The sequence below is a fragment of the Neoarius graeffei genome, chromosome 21 (genome assembly GCF_027579695.1).
Source record: "Neoarius graeffei isolate fNeoGra1 chromosome 21, fNeoGra1.pri, whole genome shotgun sequence".
Lineage (NCBI taxonomy): Eukaryota > Metazoa > Chordata > Actinopteri > Siluriformes > Ariidae > Neoarius > Neoarius graeffei.
The window spans coordinates 34258130-34275999 of NC_083589.1; the positions used below are offsets into that span (position 1 = coordinate 34258130).

Below are 17870 nucleotides of genomic sequence, written 5' to 3' on the forward strand. Positions count from 1 at the left end.
ATATGCTAAGAATATTGCATGCTATCAAAGCAAATGAATGAAACCCGCTAGAAGGGAATAGAGTACGTTTTTATTCCATGGAAAAAGTGTCCTGTATGTATAATAATTCCTGATATTTCACTCCGATGACGCCACTCCCAGTGTTTTCCTGCTGACTAGACGTGCTTTGTCAAAATGGTGAACCGGTTCAAGATTAATATTCTTTTGATTGACTTGCGTCTTTTTTGTGGCTGTGTCCGTATAACATAAAGAACGTTACACAGTGGTGCGAAGATGTGAAGTTTATCTTCTGTGTTGAAAAATATATCACATTTGCTTCGCTCACTCGTGATGTATCCATTCACCAGTCGAAGATAAACCATGTAATATCCTGTCTATATAAACACTTACAATTATGTCACACAAAATAGCAGAATTTAGTACTTTTTGATTATAAATGGGAAGAAAACAAAAAGAACAAAGTTCTCCATTCTTTATATGACGGCAGTGTTGAATATTCAAATGTGATCGGTCAGAAGGTGTTGGTTTATTTCCCGTAAGAGCAGCGCTGACTGTAGTGGCTGCTGGAACGCAAACCGCAGTTGAGTATTCATACACGAGTTCACTGTATTCACCAAGACCACAGTCTGTAGTGTGGGATTAACGACTTATTAACTGAGCATGAGGTCTTTACGGGAAAAGTGTCAGATCACTAGCCTGGCAAGCCAGACTAAATGTGAATATTTAGTCTGGTCTCGGTCGTAGACATTTCCGAAGGGTGTGGGTAGGAACAACCCGTTGTCTTTCAAACTGTCTCTGTGCGTATAGGCCAACGCTCTGACCAATCAGCGCAACAGTGACTGTGACGTAGTCAGAGCGACAGAAAGCACTGGGGGAGGCCTTGAAATAATTAATTTTTCAAAATGCGTATTAATTAACAGGTTCTAGATATTAAAGGAACAGTCCACCGTACTTCCATAATGAAATATGCTCTTATCTGAATTGAGACGAGCTGCTCCGTACCTCTCCGAGCTTTGTGCGACCTCCCAGGCAGTCAGACGCGCCGTCACTCCTGTTAGCAATGTAGCTAGGCTCAGTATGGCCAATGGTATTTTTTGGGGCTGTAGTTAGATGCGACCAAACTCTTCCGCGTTTTTCCTGTTTACATAGGTTTATATGACCAGTGATATGAAACAAGTTCAGTTACACAAATTGAAACGTGGCGATTTTCTATGCTATGGAAAGTCCGCACTATAATGACAGGCGTACTAACACCTTCTGCGCGCTTCGGCAGCGCATTGGTACGGAGCTCAGATATCAATGGACTGCCGAAGCGCGCAGAAGGTGTTAGTACGCCTGTCATTATAGTGCGGACTTTCCATAGCATAGAAAATCGCTACGTTTCAATTTGATCAATAAGATCCTAGCGATTTCGCGACTTCGCGCCCCCTTGCGTTGTGGCGGTGAATAACATCGCGCACGCCTATTACTCCCCGCTCAACGATAAATTACAACTGTCTGCGAAAAGCTATCTGCAAAAGCCTTGTCACAAGAGCATGCAGAGGCCCTTAGATTGACCCCCCCCCAATCAGAGACACACACACACACACACACACACACACACACACACACACACACACAGGAGTGCTTACAACCAAGACTTCTTCCATAATGTTCAGTCAACATCTCGGAACAAAACAACTTCTCATCAATGATGATAATTATGTTGTTAAACAACAGGTTTTTAAATCTGTTTATTATTTGGTCTTAATGATGCTTGACATCTGCTGTACAAATCCCTGTGTCTGATCCGTCACCATCCTGTTTTAATGAGCTCATTAATATTAACGTTCATGTTCCAACCGCAACCTCCTGCACCGTCGTACAAAACTAACGCACACCTTCTGACCAATCAGATTTCACCATTCGTCCACGCTGCGGTATAAAGCACAGTGAAAATGAGCTGCTGTTGAACTGTAGCGGAGTTTCCATTGCAGATTTGTGCAAAATAGAAGCAATATTTTCAACATTTCGGCAAAACTTGCCAAAAATTGGGAACGGTCGATGTTTCTGTGAAGTGATGTTATGTAACGAAAGCTGGGTTTTCTCCTCTCAAGACGATTCTTCCAGACCGCTGTCTTTTCAGAAAGGCAGCGTTTCCTTTTGCTCATGTCATGTCATGTGACTGAAATATGAAAAATTCTGTTTCCGTTTTGCGAAATAATTGCTTTCTTGAATCATTATGTGAGCAGATAAACTTTTTTTTTGTGATATTTGCGAGTATCTTTTCCCCCAAAATTGACATGTTCTTTGAAAATTACTCTTTAAAAAAAAAAAATTTATGTATTTATTTTTTTTTACTGGGGTTATAGAATTTGTAGCAGGTTAAGGGAAACACGGCTTGTGGTGTGGGTTGTGTTCATTTTTTTTTTGTCACTAGATGCTGATTAACAATTTTAGAAGGAGCCTCTAGGGTTGGCAGTTCATCATTTTTCCGTCACAGAATGTGCAGGGTTTTTTTTTTTCTTTTTCTTTTTTTTAATCATCTTGTAAGCTGCAAGATATTAAATGGAGAAAAAGGAAAGTAGCTTTGAGACCAAAAGGTTGCTGGTTCGATTCCCTGCACCATCAAGAAAACAGAAAAGTGTGGGTGGAGGGAATGAATGCCCTTGAGCAAGGTGCCTAACCCCTAGTTGCTCCCCGTATGTTGCAGCGTAGATGCCCACTGCTCTGTGTGTGTGCGCGCGTGCGTCAGGTGGGTTAAATGCAGAAGAAGAACGTCACTGTGAGCTCATGTACATGTGACGAATAAAGGCTTAAAATTCCTAAAGAAAAAAAATTCTAAGTACTTATAATATTGGAAGTGAAAACAAGGACTAAGTGGTTTAACAGATGTTCCACAAAATGAAATGTGACTATAAATGGATAAAAAAGGAGAATGTGTCATTTTTTATTAAAAAAAATCTAACGTATATACAGTGGGGCAAAAAAGTATTTAGTCAGCCACCAATTGTGCAAGTTGTCCCACTTAAAAAGATGAGAGAGGCCTGTAATTTTCATCATAGGTACACTTCAACTATGAGAGACAGAATGGGGGGAAAGAATCCAGGAAATTACATTGTAGGATTTTTAATGAATTAATTGGTAAATTCTTCAGTAAAATAAGTATTTGGTCACCTACAAACAAGCAAGATTTCTGGCTCTCACAGACCTGTAACTTCTTCTTTAAGAGGCTCCTCTGTCCTCCACTCGTTACCTGTATTAATGGCACCTGTTTGAACTCGTTATCAGTGTAAAAGACACCTGTCCACAACCTCAAACAGTCACACTCCAAACTCCACTATGGCCAAGACCAAAGAGCTGTCAAAGGACACCAGAAACAAAATTGTAGACCTGCACCAGGCTGGGAAGACTGAATCTGCAATAGGTAAGCAGCTTGGTGTGAAGAAATCAACTGCGGGAGCAATTATTAGAAAATGGAAGACATACAAGACCACTGATAATCTCCCTCGATCTGGGGCTCCATGCAAGATCTCACCCCGTGGGGTCAAAATGATCACAAGAACGGTGAGCAAAAATCCCAGAACCACACGGGGGGACCTAGTGAATGACCTGCAGAGAGCTGGGACCAAAGTAACACAGGCTACCATCAGTAACACACTACGCCGCCAGGGACTCAAATCCTGCAGTGCCAGACGTGTCCCCCTGCTTAAGCCAGTACATGTCCAGGCCCATCTGAAGTTTGCTAGAGAGCATTGGGATGATCCAGAAGAGGATTGGGAGAATGTCATATGGTCAGATGAAACCAAAATAGAACTTTTTGGTAAAAACTCAACTTGTCGTGTTTGGAGGAGAAAGAATGCTGAGTTGCATCCAAAGAACACCATACCTACTGTGAAGCATGGGGGTGGAAACATCATGCTTTGGGGCTGTTTTTCTGCAAAGGGACCAGGACGACTGATCCGTGTAAAGGAAAGAATGAATGGGGCCATATATCGTGAGATTTTGAGTGAAAACCTCCTTCCATCAGCAAGGGCATTGAAGATGAAACGTGGCTGGGTCTTTCAGCATGACAATGATCCCAAGCACACTGCCTGGGCAACGAAGGAGTGGCTTTGTAAGAAGCATTTCAAGGTCCTGGAGTGGCCTAGCCAGTCTCCAGATCTTAACCCCATAGAAAATCTTTGGAGGGAGTTGAAAGTCCGTGTTGCCCAGCGACAGCCCCAAAACATCACTGCTCTAGAGGAGATCTGCATGGAGGAATGGGCCAAAATACCAGCAACAGTGTGTGAAAACCTTGTGAAGACTTACAGAAAACGTTTGACCTCTGTCATTGCCAACAAAGGGTATATAACTTTTGTTATTGACCAAATACTTATTTTCCACCATAATTTGCAAATAAATTCTTTAAAAGTCAGACAGTGTGATTTTCTGGATTTTTTTTCTCATTCTGTCTCTCATAGTTGAAGTGTACCTATGATGAAAATTACAGGCCTCTCTCATCTTTTTAAGTGGGAGAACTTGCACAATTGGTGACTGACTAAATACTTTTTTGCCCCACTGTACATCATTGGTAAATTGCTGCTGTATAAAAGGAATAAAACACTTCAGGATGTGCTGTTACATTGGTAACACCAGTGTTATAGTCGGGTCACTAAACCTTGAGTCCAAGTTGCTGCCTTTATGTGAAAGCGTCTCTGCTGCTGCGTCGGACTAACGTTCCTGCTCGACTGCCCCATTTTAGTTAACAGGCTACAGATAAAAAGCTTGTTCATCGCTCAGCAAGCCCCGCCCACTGTAAACAGGGCAAATAACATGAGAGAGGGTTAACACTAGCTAGTTCATCGCTCAGCAAGCCCCGCCCACTATCAACAGAGCAGTGAACATAGCGTGTCACTTCCTTCTCTGGGTGGAGTCGTACCAAATGATGATTGAAGTTCGAGGTCGTCCCCGTCGTCTCCTCGATAGTTCTTCTACATGTTGAACACATAGCAGTGCATTTTTTGCCACTGCATGAGAAGTCTGTAGAAGCAAAGCGGACAATCCTAGGGGCTTCTCTCCAGGCATTTTAGCGCCATTAACGTTAGTTTGTTCCTCAACATGACGTATGAACAGGTGAATGCGCATTCTCTTGCACCAAATTAGTATAAAGATTAATGTAGATATAAATATAAATATCTTATGCCAAGTTATTATGGCACGTTACAAAAAAAAGAAAAAATCTGAGTCCTCGTCTCCAATTTACAAGTCCGAATGCAGTTAATGCACAAGTCTGAGTCATCAGTTTTCAAGTCCAAGTCGAGTGATGAGTCTTTTAAAATTAGGACACAAGTCCTGGACTCGAGTACGACAAGCCTGGGTAACACAACACTGTCAGTGATTTCCCCCCATAAAAGTATGCATCATCTTCATCTTGTCCAGGTCTTCAGTCGTCGTCGGGTGACAGCTCTGCCTGCTCACGTTTTTTGCGTTTGTTCAGTGCGGTTAACAAGAGGCGACGCCACCTGTTGCAATCTAATGCTAGTCTCACACCATCCGAGACGTTGCAATAGTCACCCAAGAGGAGCCGGAGATCTTGTTCTAAGATCTTCAACAGGGATAGCCTGGGACGCCCAACGCGTCGAGACCCATGAGTGGGCAACCAGTAGAGGAGACGTAACGGGAGCCTTTCACTTGGCATTCTTGCTACGTGGCCGAAGTAGAGGAGACGTCGGTGACTGACTGATGATGGTTGCTAGTGTGGAGCACCCAGTTCTTCTCCTTATCTCGCGGTTTGAAACGTGATCGTCAAATCGGACATTCAAAATCTTTCGTAAGCAGTTGTGATGGAATGCATCCAAACGCTGTAGTTGTTGTTGTTGTTTAAGAGCCCATGTTGCACAGCCATAGAGCTAAAAGTATACCCAGGTATGATTTATTCCTTTTTTTAAACGTAATTTACTCTGACTGTCGGGGGGGAAAGAAGACTCCTGGTAGAGATACGATCTGTGAAGCCTGTTGTCAGATCTCCTACTTTCATTATCTAGTTGAATCTGAAGTTATGTCTGGAATGGGAACAGGGTTATGGTGGAAAAGCAGTCTGAGGGTTTATGTATTTAGATTGTTCGTGCCAAATTTAGTAAAAAAGTTCAGGTTTAAGTTAGTCAGAGAATCGGAGATTGTGTAAGTGTGTTGCAGATGTGTGTGCTGTCAGAATGAGGTGTGTGATGGAGCAGTTGTTTGTTGTGAAGGTTGGTATGTAGTTTGTGTGTGTTTGTTCACTATTAGGCTGGTATTTGTGTGTGTGTGTGTGTGTGTGTGTGTGTGTGAGTGAGCGGGAGGCTCGGGCTGGTATGTAGTGTGTGGGTCTGTCCACTGACGTGTCTCTGAAGTCAACAAACAGTCGCATTGTTGGAGCGTCTCCTTGTTAGTCTTCTTTTCACGCTATCCCACTGTCGTCTCCAGCTCCTTTCTTTTTTCACGTCTTCTCCGTGTTTTTGGTGTTTTGGGGAATCATGGGAATTGTAAAAAGCCTCATATTGTAGGCTGAAGAGAAAGATGACACTGTTGAGGACAGTATGAACAACAGGTCAGGTTAATTACTGACTGTGTGTGAGAGAGAGAGAGCGAGCGAGAGATTCAGACTGATGGAAAGGCAGATCTTTACTCAGGAGATACAAGAAGAATTGGAGCACGGTAAGAGATGATGTCATCATTCAGCTTGTTTAAAGATCAGTGTTGTGACATCACATACCCCTTTTCCACCAAATCAGTTCCAGGGCTGGTTCGGGGCCGGTGCTGGTTCACAACTCGTTCAACTTGTGAGCCAGCTGAGAACCAGTTTGCTTTTCCATAGCTCGCGGTGCTAAGCGGAGCCACGTCATTACATCACTGTATACGTTATTACATCGCTGTATACGTCATTACGTCGCTGTATACGTCAGTTACGTCGCTACGTTTGCATAAACCTTGGCACGAATATCAAAGCAAAAACAACACGGAAGAAGCAGCAGCAGAAACAACAACAATAATAATAAAGGATGACCGCGTTTGTACAGCTGCTGCTTCTCGTCGCTTAAAAATGGCGATCTTTCGCGGTCTTGTTATTGTTGTTGGTCTTAACAACTCCGCCCCCCCGCTGACGTAAGCGGTTCTTTCCTCTGGCCCAGCAGAGAGTTGGTGCTAGCCTGGAACCGGTTCTTCTGGCCCCAGAGCCAGTTCTTTGTCAGTGGAAACAGAAAACCCGGTTCCAAACTAAGCACTGGCCCCGAACCAGCCCTGGAACTACTTTGGTGGAAAAGGGGCAACAGTGAAGAGACATTTTAGTCCAGAATTAGGATCGCTCAGTTCGACAGACACCATGACAGGGATGAACAGTGATGTAAAGTATATACACAGTGGCATGCAAAAGTTTGGGCACCCTTACTGAAAATGTCTGTTACTGTGAATAGTTAAGTGAGCAGAAGATGAACTGATCACCAAAAGGCATAAAGGTAAAGACGAGACATTTCTTTTCAGCGTTTTCTGCAAGGTTTGTGTGTTTTTGTTTTGTACAATTGGAGAGTGAAAAAAGAAAAGGAACACCATGCGAAAGTTTGGGCACTAGGGCTGTAACGATATGCGTATCGAAATCGAAATCGCGATACGCAGAGCCACGATCCGTATCGCGATACAAGAAGGCAGAATCGCGGTACACCCTTTCAAACTTCTCCTCAGCCCAAAAACAGAGGCGCTTCCAAACTTCAATTTATGAATACTTTACTTTTTATTTAAATTACATTTTAAACTTACTTAAATTACTTTTTTTTTTTATATCTATTAGTAAGTCGTTTTTTCGCCGACCTGCGACAATCTTCTGCGAGTCACGCAACGTCCACACTCGCCACTGGCAGAGCATTCATTTCTTTTAAGCGGTCGCCATTCTGGTTGCGACGCGGGGAGCGAATCTGTAAACAAGCAGCTCATTGGCTGGCTAGGTGTGCCACAAGCCAATCGCAATCACTTGACCGGAAAGGCATGCAGTGTTGCCAGATTGGGCGGGTTTAGGTGCTTTTTGGCTGGTTTTGAACATATTTTGGGGTGGAAAACGTTAGCAATATCTGGCAACACTGAAGGCATGTCTGCTTGGGCGGAAGCCTTCTGCGGCAGTTACATTTTGACACGCGAGCAATGTTTCACCATAAAAATTCCGTAATTTCCATCCGTTTTCCGCGATCACAGAAAATCATTGGCCCTATGAGAGCGAGACAGTGAGAGAGCCACCCCCCCCCCCCCCCCCCCCCCCAAAAAAAATCTTCACGGATTTACACGATTTGGAAAAATGACTTTTTCAGAACCGAAAAAAACAGAGCTTCCGGCTCAACAGTATTATTTTGAGAAATAAAACAATCTTTGGATATACATTTGTTCATTTTTGCATACATATTACTCATTTTCTGCAGTGGTCTGAATTATTTGTTATTAAATAGTTAATGTAAGTAAGTAAATGTTAATAAGTCAAATTTACTGCTTTAAAAAAACATTTTAAAAAAATCGTGGGCGTATCGAATCGTGGGTCAAAAATCACCATACGAATCGAATCGTGAGTTGGGTGTATCGTTACAGCCCTATTGGGCACCCTAATACATTTGAGTTCTCAGGTAACTTTTACCAAGGTTCCAGACCTTAATTAGCTTATTGAACTGTAGCTTGTTCAAATTCTTCGTTAGGAAAGGTCAGATGATGCAGATTTCAAAGCTGTATAAATTCTCTGATTCCTCAAACTTGTCCCTAAAATCAACAGCCATGGGCTCCTCTAAGCAACTCCCTCGCATTCTGAATAATAAAATAATTGATGCTCACAAAGCAGGAGAAGGCTACAAGAACATAGCAAAGTGTTTTCAGGTAGCTGTTTCCTCAGATTGTAATGTTATTAAGAAATGGCAGTTAACAGAAACAGTGGAGATCAAGGTGAGGTCTGGAAGATGAAGAAAACTTTCTGAAAGAACTGCTTGTTGGATTGCTAGAAAGGCAAATAAAAACCCCTGTTTGACTGCAAAAGACCTTCAGAAAGATTTAGCAGACCCTGGAGTGGTGGTGCACTGTTCTACTATGCAGCGACACCTGAACAAATATGACCTTCATGGGAGAGTCATCAGAAGAAAACCTTTCCTGCGTCCTAGCCACAAAATTCAGCATCTGAAGTTTGCAAATGAACATCGAAATAAGCCTGATGCATTTTGGAAACAAGTCCTGTGGACTGATGAAATCAAAATAGAACTTTTTGGCCACAATGTGCAAAGGTATGTTTGGAGAAAAAAGGGTGCCAAATTCCAGGAAAAGAACACCTCTCCAACTCTGAAGCATGGGTGTGGATCGATCATGCTTTGGGGTTGTGTTGCAGCCAGTGGCACAGGGCACATTTCATTGGTCGAGGGAAGCATGGATTCGAATAAATACCAGCAAATTTCTGGAAGCAAACATCACACCATCTGTAAAAAAGTTGAAGTTAAAAAGAGGACGGGTCCTACAATAAGACGATGATCCAAAACACACCTCAAAATCTACAATGGAATACCTCAAGAGGCACAAGCTGAAGGTTTTGCCCTGGCCCTCACAGTCCCCTGACCTAAACATCATTGAAAATCTGTGGCTAGATCTCAAAAGAGCAGTGCATGCAAGACAGCCCCAGAAACTTGTAGAACTGGAAGCCTTTTGCAAGGACGAGTGTGTGAAAATCCCCCAGGTAAGAACTGAAAGATTATTAGCTGGCTACAAAAAGTGTTTACAAGCTGTGATACTTGCCAAAGGGGGTGTTGCTAGGTGCTGACCATGCAGGGCGCCCAAACTTTTGCTTCGGGCCCTTTTCCTTTTTTGTCATTTTGAAAATGTAAAAGATGAAAATAAAAAAAAATAGTTTTTGCTTAAAATATAAAGGGAATGAATCATCTTTAACTTTATGCCTTTTGGAGATCATTTCATCTTCAAATTGCTTAACAGTTCAAAGTAACAGCGATTTTGACTGGGGGTGCCCAAACTTTTGCATACCACTGTGTGTGTAAAATATATATATATATATATATATATATATATATATATATATATATATAGTGTGCGCGTGTGTGTATAATTCAACATCCTCTTTATTCGTGCAGGGTTTTGGTCAGCCAGTCATGTGGCAGGAGCACAGGGCATTAGATCACGTGTATGCAGTTCAAGAGAATCATTTCATGTTCACGTAAAATATCAGAATTAGGACAAAATGGGATTGGGAGGACGCAACTGTGGATCTCCAGGGATTTTCTCACACAGTGCATCTTCAGGGGTGTCCACACGGCACATATTTGCATCGATGCTGCACCGATGTATTTTGTTGCGATATATCTTACACCGGTGTAAATTTTGTGGAGCGTTCACACGTCACAACCCTGCTTACTAGAGAGAAGTGTGTTAGTACCGGTGCAGCCCCACTTGCGTTCACACTGCAGTTTTTGCGACCGTGCTATACAATAGTAATAATGCGGAAATGAAATATGCACATGCGTGAAAATGTACTTCCTTTTCCCGCCTTGTTTGTGATTGATGTATCGAAAAACCATGGTTTATACTTCTTCAGACAAACTTTCTACGTTGTGGTCGATCAGACACCATAAAAGGGTAAAAGAGAGAAAGGAAAGGTTGCACAAGTACAAGAGAGCACGAAAACAACGCATTCTACAATTCATTCGGCAACAAATCGACGACTTCATGTCGTTCATGGCCATGTGGACGGTTGTCATGGCATCACCAAGCGCCGGGAAAACAACGTGGATGAAGACACGTATGCAATGCCCGTATGTAATCAACTCTCCTCACGCGTAGCGAGTCTACCCCTGTAGCGTTCAGACGTCCCATTTTATATCGGTGCTGCCCCGCAAACTAGCATTTACTCCGGAGTAAATTTCTTAAACCACCTCCCGAGCAGGGTTAGATTTGCACCGGTTTAAGCAGCTTTCAGGGGCTACACCGGTATAACTTTGTACCGTGTGAACGCTCTACTGGGGCAGCCCCAGTGCTACACCGGAGTAAAAGTTGCTGTGTGAACACCCCTATACTGATGAGAGGGATCAGAGGAGAATGGTCTGACTGGGCGGAGCTGACAGGAAGGCTATGGTAATTTTAAGTAACCACTCTTTACAACCGTGGAGAGCTGAAAAGCATCTCAGAAAGCACAAGACAGTAAACCCTGAGGCACATGGGCTACAACAGCAGGAGAGCAGATTGGGATCCGGTCTTCAAAACTGGGCAAAGATCTAAACATAGAAAGCCAAATATCATATAATATCTCGCAGCATTTGTGAAAGTGAAACGAAATGTGTGGGTCTGTTCCGTGTTTCGCATCCATTTCAAAATGTAATGGGATTTTCCTTGGCCCAAGCCACACCCTTCCACCAAGTTTCATGGAAAAATGTTACATTTTGAACATTTTTTTTTCCCATTTCTGGTTGAGAGTACGCTGTGTATGTTTTGGCTGCCGCTTCTCACCAGAACTTTTTGTTTTTCTTCCCCCCCCCTTTGTTTTTCTTTTTGTGCTTTTATGGTTTGATGTTTGTTCTTTACTTGAATGTTTTGCCCACCGGTTGTGGTGAAGCTCCAGAAATTGGTCAAAAATTGAGGGAGGAGAAGCATTTTAAGTGATTTTCACAAAATTCAAAATGGCGGGAAAACTTTCCGGGGTTGAAAATGACGTCAGAGGGTGCACTGGATTCGTCTTGGCCCAAGGATTCCAGGGATACCAAGTTTTTGAAAATCGGACCAACGGTTCAAAAGTTACGAGCAGAAATGTACCTGCAACTTGGAGCTGCTGGCGCAATTTTGATCGGCTGCCACGGCCAAACGCTTACGCAATTCTGAACACCAGGTAAGTTTCTTGTGCAGCTTAGTCCAAAGTTGCTATGTACCAAGTTTGGGAGAAATTGGTCAAAAATTGAGGGAGGAGTAGCACTTTAGTTGAGTTTCACAAAATTCAAAATGGCGGGAAAACTATCCGGGCAGAAAATGACGTCATAGGGTGCGTTGGATTCGTCTTGGCCCAAGGAATCTAGGGATACCAAGGTTTTGGAAATCGGACCAACGGTGCAAAAGTTACAAGCAGAAATGTACGAATGTACAGAAATGCGACTTTGATCTGGTGGTGGCGCTAGAGAGTTAAAGGTGGTGACTTGAAACTTGCTGAGAAGAACCTTGAGCTTGTCAAGAATCACTGTGCAAAATTTCACAACTCTGCGCCAGACGGTTCTGGGGCTGGCAAAGTTTTAAAAAAAATTCCATAGAAATGAATGGGAAATTTCGGGTGATTTTGATGAACAAAGTAATAGCACACCGAGTCCGAAGACCCGGTTTTGGGTGTCTGTTTCCTCAGGCCTTGGTCCGCCGTGGGTGATACCTGTGCTCCTCGTTGCTCTCTTTAACATCAGAGTTGTCCAGCGCTCTGTGCAGCGGAGCTTCTGTGCTCGCTTTGTGGATCCATGGTGTGGTGTTCTGAGCGATGTTGCCCGGTGGGATTGTGCTGGCTGTGCAGGTGGTGTGGGGCATACCTTCGTGCGCCTTTGGTGGAAGTGTGGGGCACCTGTGTCGGCCTTTCTCAACCGGGGTGCCGTCTGGCTTCGTTAGGGGTGCCGTCAAAAAATTATATATTCTAACATTGAAATTAATAAAATGAATTAAAATAAAAAAAAACAATAGTTACACTAATGCAGATCATCGCCGCCTCATGCATCATCAAAATTTGTCTCACGGCCCCCTTTCCCATGTCACAACGTCACTGCCGGGGTCAGCGTGACTGCGTATATTTTATATAGGGGTGCCTTGAGAATTTGCATACTTCTGAAGGGTGCCGTGACTGAAAAAAGGTTGATAAACACTGATCTATGTCATTAGAATTGCGTTATTATTATTATTATTATTATTAAAATCTGGTTGGTAGGTTTTGTTCAGTCCTGCTCACAGCCAGACGAACAAACTGCACTGAAAACAATCTCCTCGGTGGAGGTAATTAGACCAGGCAAAGATTTTTCAATCTCTCTTCATCTTAATATGAATTTGCAATAACAGTTTCAAAAACCATGAACAGAAAAGCCAGAAATTTAGGGGAAAAAAAAATTGCAAAGATGATTTTACGCTTTACTCAGATGCTAAAATGAGATGCGGGGGAAAAAAAAAAAAACTTGTGGAAACGGGATTTATTTATTTATTTATTTAAATGTTTTATTTTTGGAAGAATTGATGATTGGAGGGATGGAAGTCACATGTTTCAGCATTCGATATATCGAGATTTATTCTGTCCATGTTCTCTGGATATGATCAATCAATTGTGCGCTCTGATTTGGCTGCTCTACTACTCGGATATCAGCTCATATACCGTGAGTAGAGGAAAACAAAATGGCGGCGCGTGTTGCTGAACCAACCGAGGACGAAATAAAAACTCGACTTGAAAACAAAACCCCAAAAAAGCAACAAAATATGGAACACAAGTATTTGATGGTAAGAACGTATCTTTTTTTTAAAAAAAATTTTGTTTTCAAGAATTATTATTGGAACGTTTTTCACAAATTGCCCCTGTCATTTCGCCAGTTTATTTATATTCTAAGTGGAAATGATTGTGTTGGCTGTTATGTGTAAATCCAGTGACTGTGGATAGAATAAAACAGTTATTCCACTCAATCTCGTCGTACATGGCTTAAGGCCAATTTATGCTGACAACGCAGTCCTCGCAGATAGCGTCGCAGACAGTGTCTGCGTAGCCCCTCCCACCTTCGCAGACGCTCTGCGCGCACCTCCCAAAAATTGTGACCACCGCAGAAGCCTCGCAGACAGCGTCGCAGACAAGAGGGCTCTGATTGGTCCACTCTACATCCGCTGTACACGCACTTCCACTTCCCTCCTTTCCCGGTTTGTTTTGTTTTCACGACCGCCATTTTTAAAAACACGAGCGAAGATGGAGCAGCACGAAGAGCGGTTGATCGAGGAAGTGAGGAAGTACGTACATCTATACGACTCCAGTTCTAGTCATTATAAGTAACCGGAGGATAAACACTCCACTAACCACACCCACCAACTACTCCTAGCGATTTCGCGACTTCGCGCCCCCTTGCGTTGTGGCGGTGAATAACATCGCGCACGCCTATTACTCCCCGCTCAACGATAAATTACAACTGTCTGCGAAAAGCTGTCTGCGAAAGCCTTGTCGCAAGAGCATGCAGAGGCCTTAATAGTCGACTCGGCACGACGCGATTCAATTTCGTGGAATAACTTAAATATCTCAGCATGAACATGACCACAGAGGACACGTGGTTACTGAAAATAAATGAGCAAAGGAACGAACAATCAAATGTCAGATCTGAACATTATTATTGCTATTGCTGATGTTTTTGCACTGCACAAGCATTGAAAGAGTGCTATGTTATGAATATTAGAGCTTTATGATATTTAAAATAAATCTTTGTGTGTGTTTACTTGATTGTGTCTAACTAGACCATAATAACGTCCTCAGGCTTCACTAATGCTGTGTTCACACTTATACCGGTACGAAAGTGGTATAACTGTATCGATACAAAGTATACCGGTACAGTTTAGTGCATCTGTCCACACTAGTGAGAAATGTTTGCGGTTTTCTCTCACGGTAGTTGAAATGTGCGTGCGTGAAATGTTTCCGTGGTTACCGAGTAACTTCCTTCTGAGAATATGGCGGATGAAACAACGTGTGTTTGCTTTTTGTTGTCAGTGTACAGTCTGTATTTCTGGTGGTCATTTATTCAGTCGAATCGTATAAAACGCGCGAGGCAGTTGAGAAAGAAACAAAGAAAACGAATCTTCCTTTCTCCCCCCTCACTTCCTCCTTTCTTCCTCCCTCTCTCCCCCCTTTCTTTGCTCCATGTAGCTCCACGGTCGTTTCGTTTTCACATGCGCATTATATTTGTATCGATACCGAACCGCTTCATCTGTCCACACTACAGCGAAGCGCTACAGTACCGATACTGTACCGGTACGAAACCCATACATTTGTGGGTTTCGTACCGATACAGTTATACCGCTACAGTACCGGTATAGTTGCTAGTGTGGACAGGTGTTGCGGTACGAAAGTAGTTTCGTATCGGTACAAAATCCCTAGTGTGGACAGGGTATAACTCTGCAGCATTACAGATGTGTCCAGAGGTAATGGCGGTCTTTTCTCCAAGATTATACAAAATGCCGTGATCTCATCTCATCTCATTATCTGTAGTCGCTTTATCCTTCTACAGGGTCGCAGGCAAGCTGGAGCCTATCCCAGCTGACTATGGGCGAAAGGCGGGGTACACCCTGGACAAGTCGCCAGGTCATCACAGGGCTGACACATAGACACAGACAACCATTCACACTCACATTCACACCTACGGTCAATTTAGAGTCACCAGTTAACCTAACCTGCATGCCTTTGGACTGTGGGGGAAACCGGAGCACCCGGAGGAAACCCACGCGGACACGGGGAGAACATGCAAACTCCGCACAGAAAGGCCCTCGCCAGCCACGGGGCTCGAACCCAGGACCTTCTTGCTGTGAGGCGACAACGCTAACCACTACACCGCCGTGCCGCCAAATGCCGTGATATCCTATACAATATTAAAACCAGTTCATGACCCGTTATGCCTGGTGATGTTAATGCAGATGTGTTGTGTGGATAGCTGGTGTATTCTTACACACTTGTGTCTGCGTGATGTGACACGATCTGTCTGCGATTTCTAACGTTTCTGGGCACATCTGTGAGATTGAGCAGCAGTTCATCATTCATCTCTTTTCTGTCTTTCATAATATTCTGTCCTGTATGAACCGAAAGAGGGAGCAGAGAACAAATGGAGGGAAATATTCGAGCCTCCAATCATGCTTTTTATTCGATTGCATGCCGGGGATGGTGGATTACGTGGAGAGAGCGGAGAAGTGAGGAACAGAGACAGAAGGGCATGAAGGTGACCATGATTGAGACAAAGATGATGACTGTAGAAATGTGACGCCTATAAACGAGAGGCAGGAAATGAATCCGACTGCCAAGGAGGCTGGATGGAGAAAGAGAGGGAGCGAGATGGTGATGGATGACTAGGGAGAGAAATGAAGACAATGAGGAGTGGAATGACGCAAGCTTGTCAGGAACGGGTTGATTGAGCGCCTGCAGATTTGACAAGTGAAAGAAAGGAGACAACAAGCTGGGTGTCATCGCACTTCAGTTTGATTGTGCGCTTCTGCTCTGTTAAACCTCACACACTCAAACACTTTCTGAACTGAAATTCCGAGGGGGGAAAGTGCCAGTTTGAGCCTCCTGTCTTCTTCAAGATCAGGAATAAAGATGTCCAATTCAGTTTCTGTCACACCTACGTGGAAAAAAATTAGCTTTGGAAAAATGAGCAAATATTCATTCATCCAGGTAAATTCTGACTCTCAAATGCAAGTTAAAAAAAAAAAAGACGATTTTACCTGCCATGTGCAATCAGACGAGATTGTTCAGGAGGTCTAACGTCCCTGGCAGATCAGTCAACGACAACCAGTGGAATTGATGTTTATGACCACAAGCATTCTGGTATAAATATTATAAGGGGCATTTTAATTAAAAAAATCAATGCATCTGGTTTGCTGACATTAAAGGAACAGTCCACCGTACTTCCATAATGAAATATGCTCTTATCTGAATTGAGACGAGCTGCTCCGTACCTCTCCGAGCTTTGCGCGACCTCCCAGTCAGTCAGACGCAGTCAGACGCGCTGTCACTCCTGTTAGCAATGTAGCTAGGCTCAGCATGGCCAATGGTATTTTTTGGGGCTGTAGTTAGATGCGACCAAACTCTTCCGCGTTTTTCCTGTTTACATAGGTTTATATGACCAGTGATATGAAACAAGTTCAGTTACACAAATTGAAACGTAGCGATTTTCTATGCTATGGAAAGTCCGCACTATAATGACAGGCGTACTAACACCTTCTGCGCGCTTCGGCAGCGCATTGATATCTGAGCTCCGTACCGATGCGCTGCCGAAGCGCGCAGAAGGTGTTAGTACGCCTGTCATTATAGTGCGGACTTTCCATAGCATAGAAAATCGCTACGTTTCAATTTGTGTAACTGAACTTGTTTCATATCACTGCTCATATAAACCTATGTAAACAGGAAAAACGCGGAAGAGTTTGGTCGCATCTAACTACAGCCCCAAAAAATACCATTGGCCATGCTGAGCCTAGCTACATTGCTAACAGGAGTGACAGCGTGTCTGACTGCGTCTGACTGACTGGGAGGTCGCGCAAAGCTCGGAGAGGTACGGAGCAGCTCGTCTCAATTCAGATAAGAGCATATTTCATTATGGAAGTACGGTGGACTGTTCCTTTAATAACAATAACCAAGCCAACATGTACTGTGCATTGTTTACTTGGCATTTACTCATTCAGTAGAATACACTGATAATTCAACGAGACCGTCAGTGACGGCGTAGCTCACTCCGGCCCCATCTAGTCCAGAAGGAACGATTTAATTAATGCAGGGGTGGGCAATTATTTTTTCCATGGGGCCACGTGAGAAACAGAAAATTTTGTGGAGGGCCGGACCAAAAGGCTGAACTAAATTCTGCATAATATTACTTGTATTTCTTTATATAAAGCAGTAAATGACATTGTTTTTACAAGCTGCTAAGACTGGTAAGAGTATGGAAAAAACGAGGTTGCCTAACAAAAAATGTCATTTATTCAATCAAATTTCCCAAAACAATGGTTAACAAAATGTGAACGTTTGTACCTTTTTTTTTTTTTTTTTTTTTTAAACACTCATTTGGTGTTTTTCAGTTTTTCGGATCTGCTCTCCGCAAACTAAACACACGGCTTTATCTCTGACTTCAGTAAATAAATACTTAGCAGTCCATGTTTTGTTGAAAGCCCTGCATTCGGCA

At 43.2% G+C, this 17870-nt stretch overlaps 1 protein-coding gene across 4 annotated transcripts in view; it reads left to right on the plus strand.

Annotated features, from left to right (window-relative positions):
* The window catches only part of usp6nl (USP6 N-terminal like), a 218867-nt gene that overhangs the window by 79741 nt on the left and 121256 nt on the right, over positions 1–17870 (plus strand). Inside the window, exon 1 of one of the 4 annotated variants that reach the window (XM_060903022.1) lies at positions 6606–6654. The exons of the other annotated variants lie outside the window; for them this stretch is intronic. Coding sequence (XP_060759005.1) covers positions 6606–6654 — 49 coding nt within the window. Of the gene's footprint in view, positions 1–6605; positions 6655–17870 lie in introns of those variants that run through there. 4 annotated transcript variants of the gene reach the window in all.